The sequence below is a fragment of the Periplaneta americana genome, chromosome 9 (genome assembly GCF_040183065.1).
Source record: "Periplaneta americana isolate PAMFEO1 chromosome 9, P.americana_PAMFEO1_priV1, whole genome shotgun sequence".
NCBI classification, from domain to species: Eukaryota; Metazoa; Arthropoda; class Insecta; order Blattodea; family Blattidae; genus Periplaneta; species Periplaneta americana.
In genome coordinates, this window is record NC_091125.1 from 95,890,654 (window position 1) to 95,907,138 (window position 16,485).

At 35.4% G+C, this 16,485-nt stretch overlaps 1 protein-coding gene across 2 annotated transcripts in view; it reads left to right on the forward strand.

The window, feature by feature from the left end:
• Nucleotides 1–245: 245 nt before the first annotated feature.
• LOC138706305 (atypical protein kinase C-like) overlaps nucleotides 246–16,485 on the forward strand; it is a 789,643-nt gene continuing 773,403 nt past the window's right edge. For both annotated transcript variants that reach the window (XM_069835425.1, XM_069835427.1), the window contains exons 1-4: nucleotides 246–315; nucleotides 733–937; nucleotides 5,778–5,899; nucleotides 9,078–9,167. In XM_069835425.1, the coding sequence (XP_069691526.1) occupies nucleotides 873–937; nucleotides 5,778–5,899; nucleotides 9,078–9,167 (277 nt within the window). In that variant the 5' untranslated portion in view covers nucleotides 246–315; nucleotides 733–872. The remainder of the gene's footprint in view (nucleotides 316–732; nucleotides 938–5,777; nucleotides 5,900–9,077; nucleotides 9,168–16,485) is intronic.

Sequence of the window (16,485 nt, forward strand, 5' to 3'; positions counted from 1 at the left end):
ATGGGATTCGATTTCGCACTTCCTGCAAGATTTGCTGTAGATACGATTGTGAGACAGGTATTATCTACCATTCTCGCCATAACGTTACTATATTGTCGTCCTACCACTATCGAATTGTCTCTGTGATGTCGTTGTAGTTGAAAGGGGACTTTAAATGAAGTATTAACAATTAACAATTTTATTTTTATTTAAATTGGCGCCAATTTAAGATCAGCGCTGTGTGACCGTGTGCGCAGATGATGAACTGTCGCCAAAGCAAGCTAAACCGTGGAAGCGCAAGGTGGTCGAAGGTGGTGGAGTTGAACGTGCTGGAAGGTGAGAATTTTAAATCTTGTAATAGTAAGCTCTGGACTAATTAGATTTGCCACTTAAGGATATCTTATGTTTCGGAATTAAGCATATTTCTCATGATCGTTCAGACGCATAGAGTATGTGTGTTATACAATAAAAGAAATCAGGTTTTAAATTCCTTTGACATATCCAGTTAGTTTAGCCTACATCTAAACAGAACTACATGTACACTGTTTCTAATGTCGAGATGAACGCAGGTGTGCACAGTGAGTCACAACATTGGATTTCGAAGCAGAAAAGCATGTTTCATGATTTGTCAATACGAATTTTTTAAAATAGAACTTAGTACATATTATAACCTGGTAAATCAACTGCGGTAGTTCGTGTTGTAAAACTTGTGTAAATATAAACAATAACATTTTCTCGTCTACTTGATTACAGATTACCAGACACTTCTTAATCAAGACAAGTTATCTACGTGAGCCGCATTGGATTGTCTGTGGCAGCTTTATGTTGTAGTGATTAGGTTTTATAGACGTAGGCTCAGAAAGAGTAAAAAGTTCATATACAGTCTAACCAAAATGCCAACCCAGTTGTCAGCAGATTCGGAGATTCCCGAAATTCGAGTGAAAACTGCCTATAATGGGTATGTATTACATATATATTATTGTGTACAATTATAAATGTTTCAATCACAGCAGAACTTTATGTTTGGGGGCCTAATGGTGATCGTTAGGTCCGATTTCGACATACAATTAGGTTAGAAAATTATTTAACATTAGAATCAGTTCAGCTAGCCTATATTAATGCATACCTAATATGTATATATTATTTCTGCATGCTAACTTACACGTCAGTTTTGCCTAAAGTTTATTTATATAGCCCTAGATAGAATTAAGTATCGTTAAGACACAAAACAAAATCCTAACAACAAGTAAATTAATGAAACTTTACTAATTAGTGACATATTTTGTTAGTTTGGATTTTCATTGTGTGTAGGTATCAGTGTGTGAGTGAGTATTTACGCCTACGAAGGTAAATAAATGTATAGAGATTATTTTTGCTGCAGTAGTAATGAAAACATACAAAATATGAATGTTATTTTTGTTATAAGTTATTTACTGAGTGTATATCATTATGTTATCTAAGGTCAGCATGTTATGATAAGGTTGATGACCAAAAAAGTCGAATTAGGCTATAGGAAATGAGAAATGAGTTGAAAATCAATATTAATTTGAGTGATCGATATACAGCTGAGCTATTCATAGGTCAAAATGAAAATGCTAATTTGACAATTTAGAGGATGGTGTGCAAATGGAATAGCGTAACTAAAATAAGGATTAACTAATTTAACAATGATACATCAGAAGCAAAATGATTTCACATTTTGTAAATATGTAGATAGGCTATACGTCATTATTTTTCAATAAAGGAAAGAGTAATGATTTTTTGTTCGTTCAAAAACACATTCTTTAAGACCATATGAGCACTTTTTAACTCAATGCTTTGCAGCAGCCTAGAAGCAGGCCGCATACAATGGCAGTTGCTCTGTCTTAGAAACATAGGCCTACTGCATACTTTCAGTAACGAACAAAACATTACCCACAAAACAAGTGTTGTACATTTCATTAATAAAACATATCTGTATCGTATTTTTAAAGAAAATTGGCATATTGTTAGTCGCTTGCGCTTCAAGTTCAGGTACGTAAACATATTTTTCGATCATGCCGCCATGGCAGTCCAGTGGCTAGAGTGGTAGACTCATAATCCTGTTGATCTGGGTTCGGTCCCCAGTGTACCCCAATTTATGACTTGTGTTGAACAAGCCCAGAGGAGACTGCCTTCAGATATGGAGGGTAGCTGCGAATATATTGAATAAGCACTCGTGGACAGCTGGTAAGGGGTGGTCCTCCAGCTTGGGGGTTGGGCGAAGGGCTAACAACCCATCACCGTAAAAAACAGCTTGTTACGAATCCATACAATAAGTCTCGGAATGGGATGGGAGGATAATATTAAAATGGATTTGAGGGAGGTGGATATGATGATAGAGAGTGGATTAATCTTGCACAGGATAGGGACCGATGGCTGGCTTATGTGGGGGCGGCAATGAACCTGCGGGTTCCTTAAAAGCCATTTGTAAGTAAGTTGAACAAGCCCATGATCAAAGTAAGAAAGGGGTTTGGATGTGCTTCCGTATAGGGGCAGCAGAATTTCTCTAAGGTTAGAGCCCCGTTTAGATGTGTGTGTATTAATCGAAAATTAGGGGCTAGAAAATATTGAGAATAAGACGCATGCTTATATGACATTTTTTTCGATTAATACACACACACCTAAATTGGGCTCTAACCTTAGAGAAATGCTGCTGCCCCTGTACGGAAGCATGCCCAGGGGTTTTGTCTGGGAGCTATGGTTTCTTGTCAAATCTCCATCATCTTATCTCTTTGCTGGTGTAGACCTAGCGTAGACCAGCCTCCCTATGGCACACCATGGGCAACTACTCTATTCGTAAATTGGTTTACAAACTGGCTTCATTAGTTAAAAAAAAAGCAGTCTAGTGCAAGACACAAGTTGCTCAATACCGACATTCAGTTTATATGATCATGCCGAGAGTATGATTACTGATAGTTTATAACAGCGATTGTTTAGGCTTATAGCTCTGTAAAAATTCAATTGTTTGGGGACAAAAAGAAAGGAAATTTCACAGGAATAATTGTTACATTACTACAGTATATGCAACAGGATCAAGATGTATGGCATTACAGATTGAACAAGAAAGTAATGTAGTTTATATTAAACAAGAAAATGGGAATGATCACATTGGGTGCTAACAGAGGAGAGTTAAATAAATTCATAGTACCTTTTCTAGTTCTATACCCTATAAGAAGAGGATGGAAGTGATACAACTGAGCAGATTGAAGTGGGCAATAGAATACATGAAAATAAGTAAAAACCTATCCTATTATGCGTTTACATTAAGTGCCTGGTTAATTAGAAAATCAGGCTGAAAGTCTGCGTAGTTTGGCAGTAGTGTATTACCGGTTCACCTACACACAGACACACATACTTGAATAACAGCACTTCATCTCTTGGTTATTAGAGTGGGGTTGCCAGACATCCTAATGGCAAGGAATAATGATGTGTTAGTTAATTTTCAAGAAAATCGCCCATTTTATTTAAAACCTTCAAAGGGTTAAATCATTTGTTAGCAGTTTCTTTAATAATAAGAGTAGAAATCAGAATTGTACAGATAATACTTATGGAGAAGAATAGTGTTAACATTTAGGAAAAATTATTTTTTTCAGAGAAAAATATTAATTTGGAACTAATGTAGTATTATAATTTTTTTGTACTCTATCCAAGGAATAAGCTGTTAAAATATGCAGATGTATATTATTTCCACTATATGTATGTATGGGGAAATTTAAAGAACATAATGTATCAGTAGGCTTGCCTTTTCCACATTTTAGAAAAATTGAAAGACAATTTTAGGAGAGAAATTGAAGACCTCTGTGTAAAAACAGTCAAGTCCAATTTTTTCCAAAATCGACATATTTAGTATGTACTGTACTGCATAGATAAATATATGCTGCACACTTTTGTGCAAGAATCCGTCAAGTCTAACTTCTAGTAACGTCTCAATAGTTGAAAAGAACTTGACTGTTTCACTGATTTGCGTCAAAAAAACAGACATCTTCCAGCTAGATAGAAATTAGGTCAATATTCATTTCCTACAATCCTATATTTCAGTTACCAGTTTTAACTACAGCTTTGGTCCCCCAAGATGAGATACTAGTAGTGCATTTGCCTGGTGATCCGGAGTTGCATTCAGGCACGGGTTCGATTCCTGCTTGGGCTGATTACCTGGTTGGGTTTTTCCGAGATTTTTCTCAACCATAAGGCAAATGTCGGATAATAATCTGTGGTGAATCCTCGGCCTCATCTTGCCAAATACCATCTCGCTATCACCAATTTCATCGACGCAAATAACCCAGTAGTTGATATGGCGTCGTTAAATAAAAAAAAACTGTTATAAGCTACTCTTATTGGCTCCACTAAACACTTAAGTTTCAAAATATAGTACAATAATAATTGTTTGAAAATATATAATATACATAAAATATATACAGTATATAATATATAATATTATAAATATGACTATAATATATATGCATTGAGTCAGCCTGGGTAGCGTAGTCGATATAGCGCTGGTCTTCTTTGCTCGCGGTTGCAGGTTCGGTCCCAGCTCAGGTCGATGGCATTTAAGTGTGTTTAAATGCGACAGACTCATGTCAGTAGATTTATTGGTATATAAAAGAACTCCTGTGGGACAAAATTCTGGCACACCGGCGACGCTGATATAACCTCTGCAGTTGCGAGCATTGTTAAATAAACCATAATTTAAATTTTTTATATGCATTGATTAACCCCTCAACGGGAACTGACCTGAGACAAGTAAGTTTCGTATATTTGTTTTCAAACAAAAAGTAAATTGAGTTCAAACATGACAGAAATCTGTTGTATTTTCGAGACAAAAACATTTAAGTCCACCATTTAAAAAAAAAAAAAGATTCTATGAACGAAAGAGAACTAACAAGAATATTGGTAACCACATAAAAAAAACCTACTAATTTCTCAAATTATTGTGTAAAAAATCAGTTTGAAATTTAAGCACATTCAATTTTTGTAGAAAGTTTTTTTTACCTTCTGTGAAATTTTCATTTATGGACTTGACCAGCCTTCAATTACTCTCATAAGCCCTAAGAACTTCTTTGTGCAAATTCGAACATTTTAAGGAGTTACCAGTTGTTCCAATATGCAACAGAAAATATTTTCAGCAATTGTTATGAAATGAATAAGTAGGCTTACTATTGTTACTGTATTAATAAAAATCTAACTTTATCTGTTTCTCTACCAAGAGTTATACTGCATGATTAGTGGTCGGAGTGATGGTCATTTCCAGTGCACTCACTGCCTGCTTGCAAGTTGAGTAGTGAAATTGAGTAAATTGTGTTGTAAATGTTCTGAAATAAGTTATAGTCGCACTTTTAAACTTTTGCGTGGAGTGAGAGTTACAGAATATTGAACACTAGCATAACAAAGTCCCTCTGTGGCACTGCACGTGATCGTATATGAACATGAGTTTTGTCGTACTACCATTTCAGTGTCGTTTGTCATTTGTTCTGTGTTTGACAAGTGTCTATGAATGATTCCATTAAAGAAAGACCCAAAATATGATCTCAAGGAAAGCTGTTCAAAAATTGTTAAATATTAATTAGTTGACAAGTTAGAAGTTAGATCTGTAATAGAATTAATAGGTTTAGAAAATTGTAATAAAATATGTAAATATTGAAATAGTTACATAGAAAATGTATCAATGGAAATGGTTTGTAAAGTTTTTGTAATGCATTTACACGCTTATAGTTTAGTTGTGCACTGTCACAGTTGGCAAGCCTTGCACTCAGCAATGTGTGTTCTCACCTCCACAGCGAAGTGATGATCACTTACATTGACCCACACATCACTGTAGAGCAGCTGTGCCAGGAGATGAAGGACATCTGCAGATTCACTCCCGACCAGGTGTTTACCATGAAGTGGGTTGACGAAGAAGGTAATTTGGATAGTTATTGTTGCCTGCCTTGGAAATTTTTTGAAACATTTATAATAAACTCATCTGCAGCAGGATTGATTTGCTAATTTGTCAATTGATTGATTGATTGGATTTTAGGAGGTACGTTACAAATATTATGATACAGTAGAATTCCTCTTATCTGGCACTAAAGGGACCAGGCTAGTTCTGGATACGAGATTTTGCCGGATAATTGAATAAATACCAGTATACACAAAAAAAAAAAGTTCGTATTTCCTGCTGCCAAATGTTGAAACTGCAGCTATGTGAAGCTTATTTCTCTATCACTTGCTCATAACTGAATAAACATAAGAACTATGTGGATTTTCTTTATTAAAACACATCACACAACACAAATAATACACTAATTTTAGGTTTGAATATTCACTGAAAACGAAAGTTCGTGCGAACTTTCAAATGTGGCAACACTGACAGCCCGAACATAATTAAATAAACATAAAAACCGTGTGGGTTTTCTTTATTAAACACATCACACAACAAAATAATACATTAATTTTAGGTTTGAATATTTACTGAAAATGAAAGTTCGTGCAAACTTCCTAATGTAGCAAAACTGATGGCCCAGACTGTGCCAATGTGGCAGATTTAAACTTTTTTTTTTTGGCCCAGCCAAAAGTGCAGTTGTTTTGGTATTGCCGGTTATTTGGATGCTGGTTACGAGGGATTTTACTATATATAGGCTGCAGGGACACTTTGCACATCCATTTTTTTTTCCTCCTAGTTTTGTGCTGCCAACAGCTCCAGAACTTTCAATAAAACATTAGGACGGGTTTCTTCTGAAGGATATAATTCGTCAGAAATAGATTATCTTGGTCCTTCCATACTCCATGATATGTCACCCACATGTGGGAAAATTCTCGAAAAAGCCCCATTACTTTGTATGTTCAGGAGTGATCATGTTCAGTAATTATCGAAAATTCTTGTGTGCCTTCAATTCTGTTGTATTAAGGATTTGATCAGAATGTTTTTGGGAATCTTAACCAAGGATTTTTCTAGTTATTGACCAGGAAAACTTTTCAATCATTTTTATATTCGTTTCTGGTCTCTTCATGGACTGCAGTCCCAGCAATGCTTCTGCTTATCACATCTGTCAGCTCTGGTCGAATGAAGGCAGTACTAGCTCCACAGTTTTATTTGTTTATCTGTGTCATCATTTTCCTTAATACCATTATATTCTGGCTGTCAACATAAGATAAATATATAAGAACATTTTTAGTAATTAAACTTACTTTACTTGGATAATGAGAAAACGTTGTCAATCTGGCCAAAGTATTGCTATAGTCTATTGTAACTTTCTCTTTAGTGCCACACTTATTGTAGGGTATTCTGGTAAGATGTCATAAGCCAAGAGGTTAACTTGAACTCAATGTCATCAAGAAATAGGCTATATAGTAATTTTGTCTTATTTATACTCTTTATTCTGAAAACTTCTATATTTGTCCATAAATATCATGTAGAACTGACTTAGGGCAAGTAACATCAATCCTTGTGAACTTTTTAAAATTGTTGTAGTCTGCATTTCAGTTGCTGGATACTTGTTTCCTAAAATTATGGAGATCTGAGGGTAGTTTCATAAGCCATGGCAACCATGTTGTATCTTCCGGACATGTGAAACATGGTTAGTCCAGTATATACGTTTGCCTCCACCAGATGGTGTCTTTGTGCATCAGTGGCTAGTTAACAGTCATACAAACCAAAAGTTAGTGTGCTGGCGACTGTGTTCCAGAATGGATGTATGTAAAGTTGAACAATGGTCATACGTGATAATTGCAGTTCTTCGTGACAGAAATGCTCATCAGTGTGATGTGAAGCTATGAAAGCGTTGGGTGATATTGCAGTGCTATATCGAAGTGTTGCATGTTGGGTGGAGGCCTTCAGACATAGACGTGTAACAACTGTTAACCTGCTGTGCAGTGGACATCCTGGTGCAAGTGACTGTTATCAAACAGTACTTAACAGAAGACAGGCTTTGGACTGTGCAGAAATTATCTGCTCATACAGATATTTCTGTGCCGACAGTGTTTCGAATTTTATGACAGGATTTGCAGGTGCGCAAGTTGTGTGCAAAGTGAGTACCACATCAGTTAATGAAGTTACAGAAGTGGACTTGGTACGAGACGTACCGTATCTGTCTGGAGTGATTTCATCACGAAGGAAATGATGTGTCAAAATCAAATTATTGCAATTGACAAAACCTGGGCATGATCCCGAACTAAAGCATCAGTCAAATGAATGGAGTCATCCTGCTTCACCACGAAGACACAAGTTTTGACAGAATCCATCACCCACGAAAGTCATTATCATTTTGGCTTATGACAAGGTTTTCTGGAGTGTCATCCTGTTTGTGAGGGCCACAATGTCAATGCCAAGTACTACAGATCATCTGCTGTACCATCTACTTCGTACAATTCAGAGAAAACGTCTAGCACTGCTGGAAAACGCCATAATCCTCCATGATACCGTTATAATCCACACTGCAAGAACCTTTTACAGTGGTGGTGGTGGAGATCTTAGAACATCCTCCCTACTTGCTCAATTTCAGTGATCTCATTCTAAAAAAAAAAAAAAAAAAAAAAAAAAAACATGGTGCTACAGCCCATGAAGGGCCAAGAGACCGACCAGCCGGCTGGTGGCCTCACATCCACATGCTGAAGCAGAGGTGGACGATCATCCAACCAGAATGGAGGTATTGTGTGATTAGCACAATGATCCGCCAGCTGTCATAGCTGGCTTTTGTAACTGGATTTTGTTACCTATCACAGCTCCCTAAGCACATCATGATGCTGGGTGGACAACAGTATCATACACTAGCCAAAATTTCATGAGAAAATTTCTTTCCTCATGAGGTTTCAAACCAGTGCACATTCTATAAGTCGAGTCCTAGGCAGGATACCCTGGTCACGGCTCAGGACGAATCTTTTATCTAAATTCTATCCATTTGACTAATGTTGAACTGAAATTGTAATATAAAAGAGTAGAATGAATACTGTACTAGAAATTACAACAAAACACCTCTGAATGTAGTGAGCTGAAAGAAAGCATTAAAGACTTGTTATATTAGTATGAAATCTTGCGAAATGTATGTGATACCCCAGTGAAAAACTTCGATTTTGTAAAGAATTGTTTGTGTGTGCTGTAGGTGATCCATGTACAATCTCAACACAGATGGAACTAGATGAGGCAATTCGACTCTATGAGGTCAACAGGGACTCAGAGCTCACCATACACGGTAAGTACTCTTTACATATGAATAATGCTCATAAGATTTGCTTTGTTGCACTTGAGATGACTTCCTCTTTGCTTAAGTTATATTTTGGTACTTATGATGGAGTTACACTCTTACAGCTCTGTTGTTTCTCGTTTTCAAAAGTCAGATGTAATCTATAAACACTATGTAAATGTCCAATGTTTATTAGCTAATGGCGGGAACTTGATTGTTCAAAATCTCTAATGTAGATTGTATTATATAAAGCGTGTAAATATCTAAACATTCAGTGTTTGACATATTGTGAGATTTTTTAGTTTTTGCATCATGTCATAGACGCAGAAGCATTCATTATTTTGGGGCTGTGTAATGGCTCCATCATCTTGGTAAACTGTTTGTAGGATCTTTTCCAAGAGCTATTCTCCAGGATGAATCCAACACACAGTTTCTCCTTTCATTGCCTTCAATGATGGAACTGATATGTAGCTCCAAACTGCTGGATGTTTCTTCATCTGTGAAACATCTCTTTGTTATGTTGCATGTTTCTGCCTCTGTGACGTCTTATAAAAATTCAAAAATCATTATTGTCGAATGCTGTGTAAGTTTTTAAACTTATTATTGATTCTTGCTAGCCACAGATAGTACTCTCTCAGTTTGTTGATACTTGTACATCATCGGTGGCACATAAAATACACTAGACACCTTTTCAATTTTAAAGAATTGCTGTGTTCAGGAACAGACCCATAATCATTACATTATTTTCAATGGCATTGTGCTCTTTGCAAACATTTAATGATAAATACAAGCATGCTATTAAAGTTATCATTACTGATTTCTATATTGTGACAGATTTCAGTCATTTTGTGTGCTCAGCAGTTGCAGAAGTTTGTTGACAGTCTTACTTTTTACTTTTTCTTTACAAAATTCAAATGCACTATGTCCTTCATGCATTTGGTAAAGCTAGAAGAGTTGATTTATGTAGTAACTTCAAGAAGTTAGTCTTGAGGTGCTGCAGATTATGTGGTTTATTGATGAGGCTTGTTATAATTTGAATGGGAACATAAAAAAGCAAAATATACATGTTTAGGCCAGTGAACACCCACATACCATAACGGAGATGCCATTACACCCCCGAAAATGTTGTTTATGGTGTGCAGAATCAGTATGGTGTTCTTCTTCTCTAAGTACTGGAACATTCATTGATGATCTGATAACTACTAGACTGTGCCTTATTGTATAACAATCGCATTGGTGATCTAGCAGCTACAAGACTGTGCTAGGGAGTAGATGATAGACATGGTAGTTCCCCATTGCTTCCTTGGATGATGACGACGACTGTTGGCAAATTGAGCTCAAAGATCAAATGCCGAAAGTTACGCAATATTCACTCAAAAAGATGAGGAAAAACCCTGAAAAAACTCAACCAGATAAATTGTTCCAACCAGGATTCGATCCCAGGCCTGCAAGTTTCGTAATCAGGCATTCTGACTACTACTCCAAGCAGTGGACTAATATTTTGACAGATACAGTGAATACTGTTTGTTATAACCAATTACTTGTACAAGACTTTATTCCTTTTCTCCAAGGAATAAGTGTTAAGCAGGATTGGGTTCAGCCACTTCAAGTGCAATTCTCAGTGAGCATTTTGAGTATAGAATGTGGCTGTTTTCCTGAATGATTTGGCTATTGATGCTCGTATTCACTAACATCTCTTACTGGCAATACACATTGTTATCCCTTTATTTTCGAACTTCTTTACCAAACTGTTTTTTGCAGACCTACTTGGTGATTCTTTGCATTAAAATTTCTCTTTAAATTCACGCTGTACTGTGACACCACTTTTTGATAAAAATGTTTCACAGTATACACCCGACGTTATAATGTGTATGGCATATTTTCTATTGTTGTATCGTGATTATCATTTTCTTACGTCTACTGATCATATGAACACAAAAAAGATCAGAAGTATTATGTAGTTTCGAAATGAAATTAAATGAAAACTGATCTTTGGATGAACGATGCCCTAGATCGTCGTAGTGTTGCCTACTAAACGGATGTACAGGAATCAATAAGACATTGCTGCATGTCCTCTGGTGGTGTTGGAACATTTCGATAGACAGCGTCCTTGACTGCTCCCCAAAGAAAAAAATCTAGTGATGTAATGTCTGGAGAATGAGCAGACCAACTATCTGATTTACTATGTCCAATCCACTTACTACGTTATTTTCGGCCCAGATCATGACGGGCTCTTAAGGCATTAGGTGCTAGACATTCGTCATGCTTGTACCAAATAACCATTCTATTCCTCAAGATTACTGATATGGCGTTAGAAATATAGGGAAAAAATGGTTCTTAAGAATCTGGCATATCATCTGCCATTGAGGATACCATTTATGAAACAAGGCCCAATTACGGTACTGCAGTGCTACGAAGTGTCATTCAGTGATTTTCAGTACATACACTATGAGTTCCATATGTTTTGCACTCCTCAATGTTTTGTTAGAATGGCACATTGTGATGCATTTTGAACAGACCTAAGGGGTTAAATTGTCATCGAATAAAAAGTCATTGGTGCCTTTTAAAAATGTAGTCATTACTCGTATCTCCTTAATGAACAAGGTTACAGGAAAGATATACCGATAATATTAATTCAACATTGTACTTAACAACTGTTGTTTAAAACAGTTTTTCATTTGGCACCTGAGAAGAAAAATGATTTTTGGTGAGCAAAATAAATGGTACATATTCTGTATGTTTCAAAGATTTCAACTTTTTCCATATTCGTAAGATTGTTTGAATTTGGATTGTATTTTGTAATATTTATACATTACATTTTTTACATTTAGTGTGAATCCTTATGTAATCTGCAAAATAGTTTGGAACACAAGAGGTAGTATTAATATAAATTTAATAACCAACAACATAGAAGTTATAATTCATGAAAATATTTATAATACAGAAAATGAAATAATAAATTCATTAATAAAATTATATAATCAACCAAAAAAATTAATTACAATTACATTAGTTACAAGTGCAAGATCTTATTAGAAAACGGTTATTTTTAATATCTTAATTTAAAAATTTCTTTAAAATCTGCAGTGAACTATTTTATAAGACCAGAACTCAATATGTGAGCATAAAACAAATATAGTATACTTTGCATACAATTTTCCATTGTCACTTATCTTTAAACTTAATTTTTTTCAACATTAGGTTTATGTCACTTAAATCCCTTGTGCTCTAGAGCCCTCATATGAAATTGAATTTCCCTTACAATCTCATACCTTGAGATTTGTAAATATGGAGAAATTTAAATAATAAAATGTATAAAAACTGAAAGACAATGTTAGAAGAGAAATTTATGTTATGAGCTTGCAAGAACATTGTGTAGATTCGAACTTTTCAAGAATATTCTATATTAATACAATAATTACAACTTCACCTTCTTTTGTATGGAGAGTTGCACTGATTTGTTTTTAGTGAAGCTACGGTTATTGCCAGGATAACCAGATTATGAAACTGAAAAACCGGGACACATTTTTTAATGTGTCATTTTCCCCCCTTTCCCTGCCAGAAAATAAATTTCAAATTATTGCACTCACATAACGTCAATATTACTCTCAAGTGTATTTTTCAGAACCATGGATTTGTTTCAGAAGCTTCTGGTTTTTCATGAGATAGTCGTAAATTCTGAACATGTATGACTGAAGTGTGTTTTAACAACTAGTACAGCCGTTAGAGTTTCTACATTAAGTCGACTTTTTTTCCTCGGACCAGTGCATATTCATAAGACTGAAGATGTGCTCAACAGATGCAGTGGTCCTAGTGGGAACAATCAATAAAAAATCTCTACCATTTTGGAAACATTGTCAACATTGATGTGAGATTCTTTACATGTTGGAGTATTGCTATCCAGCACTGAGACACTAAGTTTTCTTGTAGTCCAGTCCTGAATGTTCTGGAGGATGATGTTTCGTACATGGAAAAATTCATCAAGCAATACATTCTCATCTAAACATATCACAGATTCATAGTTCGAAAAGATCACAGCTGAACCTCAACATCACTACATTCAGAAACTTTTCTTAAACAAACCCAAGATACTTTCTTGATTACATCAGTATGACGACACCAATTTCTTATTATTCAACACAATTGTCGAAGAACGATACAGTCGAGGACAAGAACTTTTGCTTGGAGATGAGTTCTTCTTCGTCTACTTCTTGGAGAATGTTCCTGACACTTGAGGTGACAAATCTATTTGCCTTCCTGCTGATAAGAGTTTCACAAAGGTTTTCAGTCAAACCAGAAACTTCAACCAAAGAAAGCTCTTCTGACTACATTTGTCTTACAGTCCCATCATACACATCTAGTTGGTCAGCCAGGAATTTCAGCCATAACAAAGAAGTTCTGTCCGAAAAGAAACCTTTGAGAATGTGTGGGCAATTCTCAATTGACAAAGTATGATTTCAAATCATCAGACATAGCAATGACTCTGAAGTGCAGGAAATCAAGACATCCATCTAAGTTTTGTGTGGCTCAATAAAGATCTGTACTCAACCTCTGCAAATTGACAGAATTCCTTCAGAGACTCAATTCTAACTGTGTAGATATCGAAGTACTTGTAGATCTTGTAGAGGATAACGCAACATCTGTTGGAAGACAATCTGCAGCTATCTGGATGCTATTATGTAGCACATGTGCACTACATCCAGGTCCCAATATATTTTTTTTTGCAAGTTTGTTTTGCAGTCTTATAAAGACATTATTTTCTCCTTTTCCATCTATGCCACTAAAATTAGTGCTTGTGTAAGTGTTATCTGCTGCGAAAGCAATTACTTTGTCAAACAAATTGTACTCGATCAGTATTTTCTCTATGTACTCAATTTGGGTTTCTGAACATTCATTTGGAAGATTTGTTAGTTTGATTAATTTAGTAATGATACCTTCTCTAGGATCAAAATAACACTCAATTACTGGAACTATCATCACTGCTTTGTGGTTAGAGGTGTCTATTAGCATTGCTGTGTATTTTGCAGAATTTAAATTGGCTGCAAATCTTTCCAAGGCATGTGACGACAACACGTTTACAACAATTGCTTCGCATTTCGTTCTGGAACAAGAGAATTTAGACTTCTTGAATAGTTTGCGAATAACAACAGATGTACAATCCATTGAACGGAAACTGTGATTATGAAACACAGAATGATGGGCGAAAGTGCCTTCCTCAGCAGCTAACTGAAGTTCTGAGGTTCTCACAGAAGCATTCTTGAAGAACGTTGTCACTTTACTGTTAGAAGTTGAAGCTGAGAGTGCATTTTTATGTTTCTTTTTACTAATATAGTCCTTTATGTCAGAACAACCACCATGTACTGTGGATATCACAGAATGGCAAATAGTACATTCCACTTTATTGTTAAAGCTAGTTTCCCTTATAAAAGGAAAATCTGACTTTGGTGCATCATGAATATACATTTTCTTTTAGGCATGTCCACTTGTAGTTTAAAACTAAACAAATAAACCTCACTAGTAAATACACAAAGTTGAAATCAGCATCTGACAACAAAGAAGCCCAGGAGCAAAGTGCCAAATTTAAGAATCTCGAATGCTATGATCGACTTTCTCTGCCTCTCGAGTCAGCGATAATATGGAGTCCTGTTATGACATTGGTCTCGAGTAGAGCATTATAATGTGTCGCTATCTGTGTGTGAATATGCAAAACTACACTTAAAAAAACTTGCACATTGTATGCTCTTCACTTTTTATAAAAATTTAATACTTCATAAGAATTTTTTGTAGCTAAAGTGGCCACTTAAAAAACCGGGACATTTAGAAATTTCGAAAAACTTTCTTAGGACACCAGAACAATTCGTGAAAATCGGGACTGTCCTAGTAAAACCAGGACGTCTGGTCACCCTGGTCATTGCTAGTACATGGTATATTTGATGGCAGATAAATAATCTACAACATAGTAAAGCATTTTTTTAAGCACCCTGTTCTATATTTACAATAATGTAAGATGAAATTGCTTGTATTTCTGCTGGAAAGCATTAGATAATTTGGAATATAATGCGAGAATAGTGAAGAATACATATTTAGGCTAGTTTTTTGCTCCTTGTTTGTTATTGAACCACCATATTTTTGTAAAATAGTAGATGACTTCAACCTGGTGCTCCATTGTTTACTCAAAACGGTGTATTAGTTCAGACCAAGTCCTGTGTGATGTAGAGAATAAGTCTATTGTTAACTACTATTTACTTCTATAGCCTACAATATCAGACATAACCTGTTATGGTTTCATGCAATTTGAACTCTAATAGAATTTTATGTATGAAACATAATATTTAAGTACCTACTGTATATATTTACCGGTGTGATGCTGTTTTGGATGGCAATGTTGATGGAATTTTTGTCAGACATTGCTTTTAATGGTCAACTAAGATCTTCCTGAAGTCTACTACTCTGAAAAAGTCGAAGTTCTATTCACTCATTACCCCAATGTCAGGATGATAGGCATACATGGTGATTAATGAAAATCTGCAATGAATTTAAATCTATGCCACTGGATCCCCGGCTTACTTCTCGCCTGAAGAAAGCCATTCTAATGATATTTAATGTGCTTAAAATCCACCACTGAACTAATTGTGATTACATAAACCTCGTTATATTTGTATGCATCATAATAAGTAAATTCGAGGACAACGTTGTAGCTACAGCTTTGTCACCTATTTCGTAGAGACATTAAATACATAAATGAACACTAGAGTAAATTAATGTCAAAGTTTTCTTTATCGGTTTTACCACAGTCTAGCTTTACGGGTTGAGGACTATTAGAACTTTTGGCATAACTTTATGTAACAATGTAGCAAAACAGTCATCTGGATGCTGTGGATTAACGTTTTTTGTTTAAAGTCTTGTTAGTATGTTAGTGGAAATATTTCACCCTTGTTTTGCTGTGTTTGCTGGCTTTCTATACAAGATGTAAGGGCATTGAGTACCTTTATGATGAAGGGTGATGGGGGATGATACATGGATTAAAAATGTTTGAATATTTTTTTATTTATCCAGTGACTTTGTTGAAATGAAACGTTTTTGAAACATCTATATTATTAGTTCCAATAGTACACTCGTTTAATTTGATGGCAATGTTAAGAATATTTAGACTGTCTGCTGTCATGGTTCTAGATTATCTGCTACTTCCTGTGTTCGAGTGTTACCTATGCTATTGTTTAAACACTGCTGGCTTTGCCTTAACAGTTATTACAGTTTTCTAAATTAGATTAACGAAAAAATGAAAACATTGATATTTTGGTTCTTGAAATTATATGTGAAAGTATAC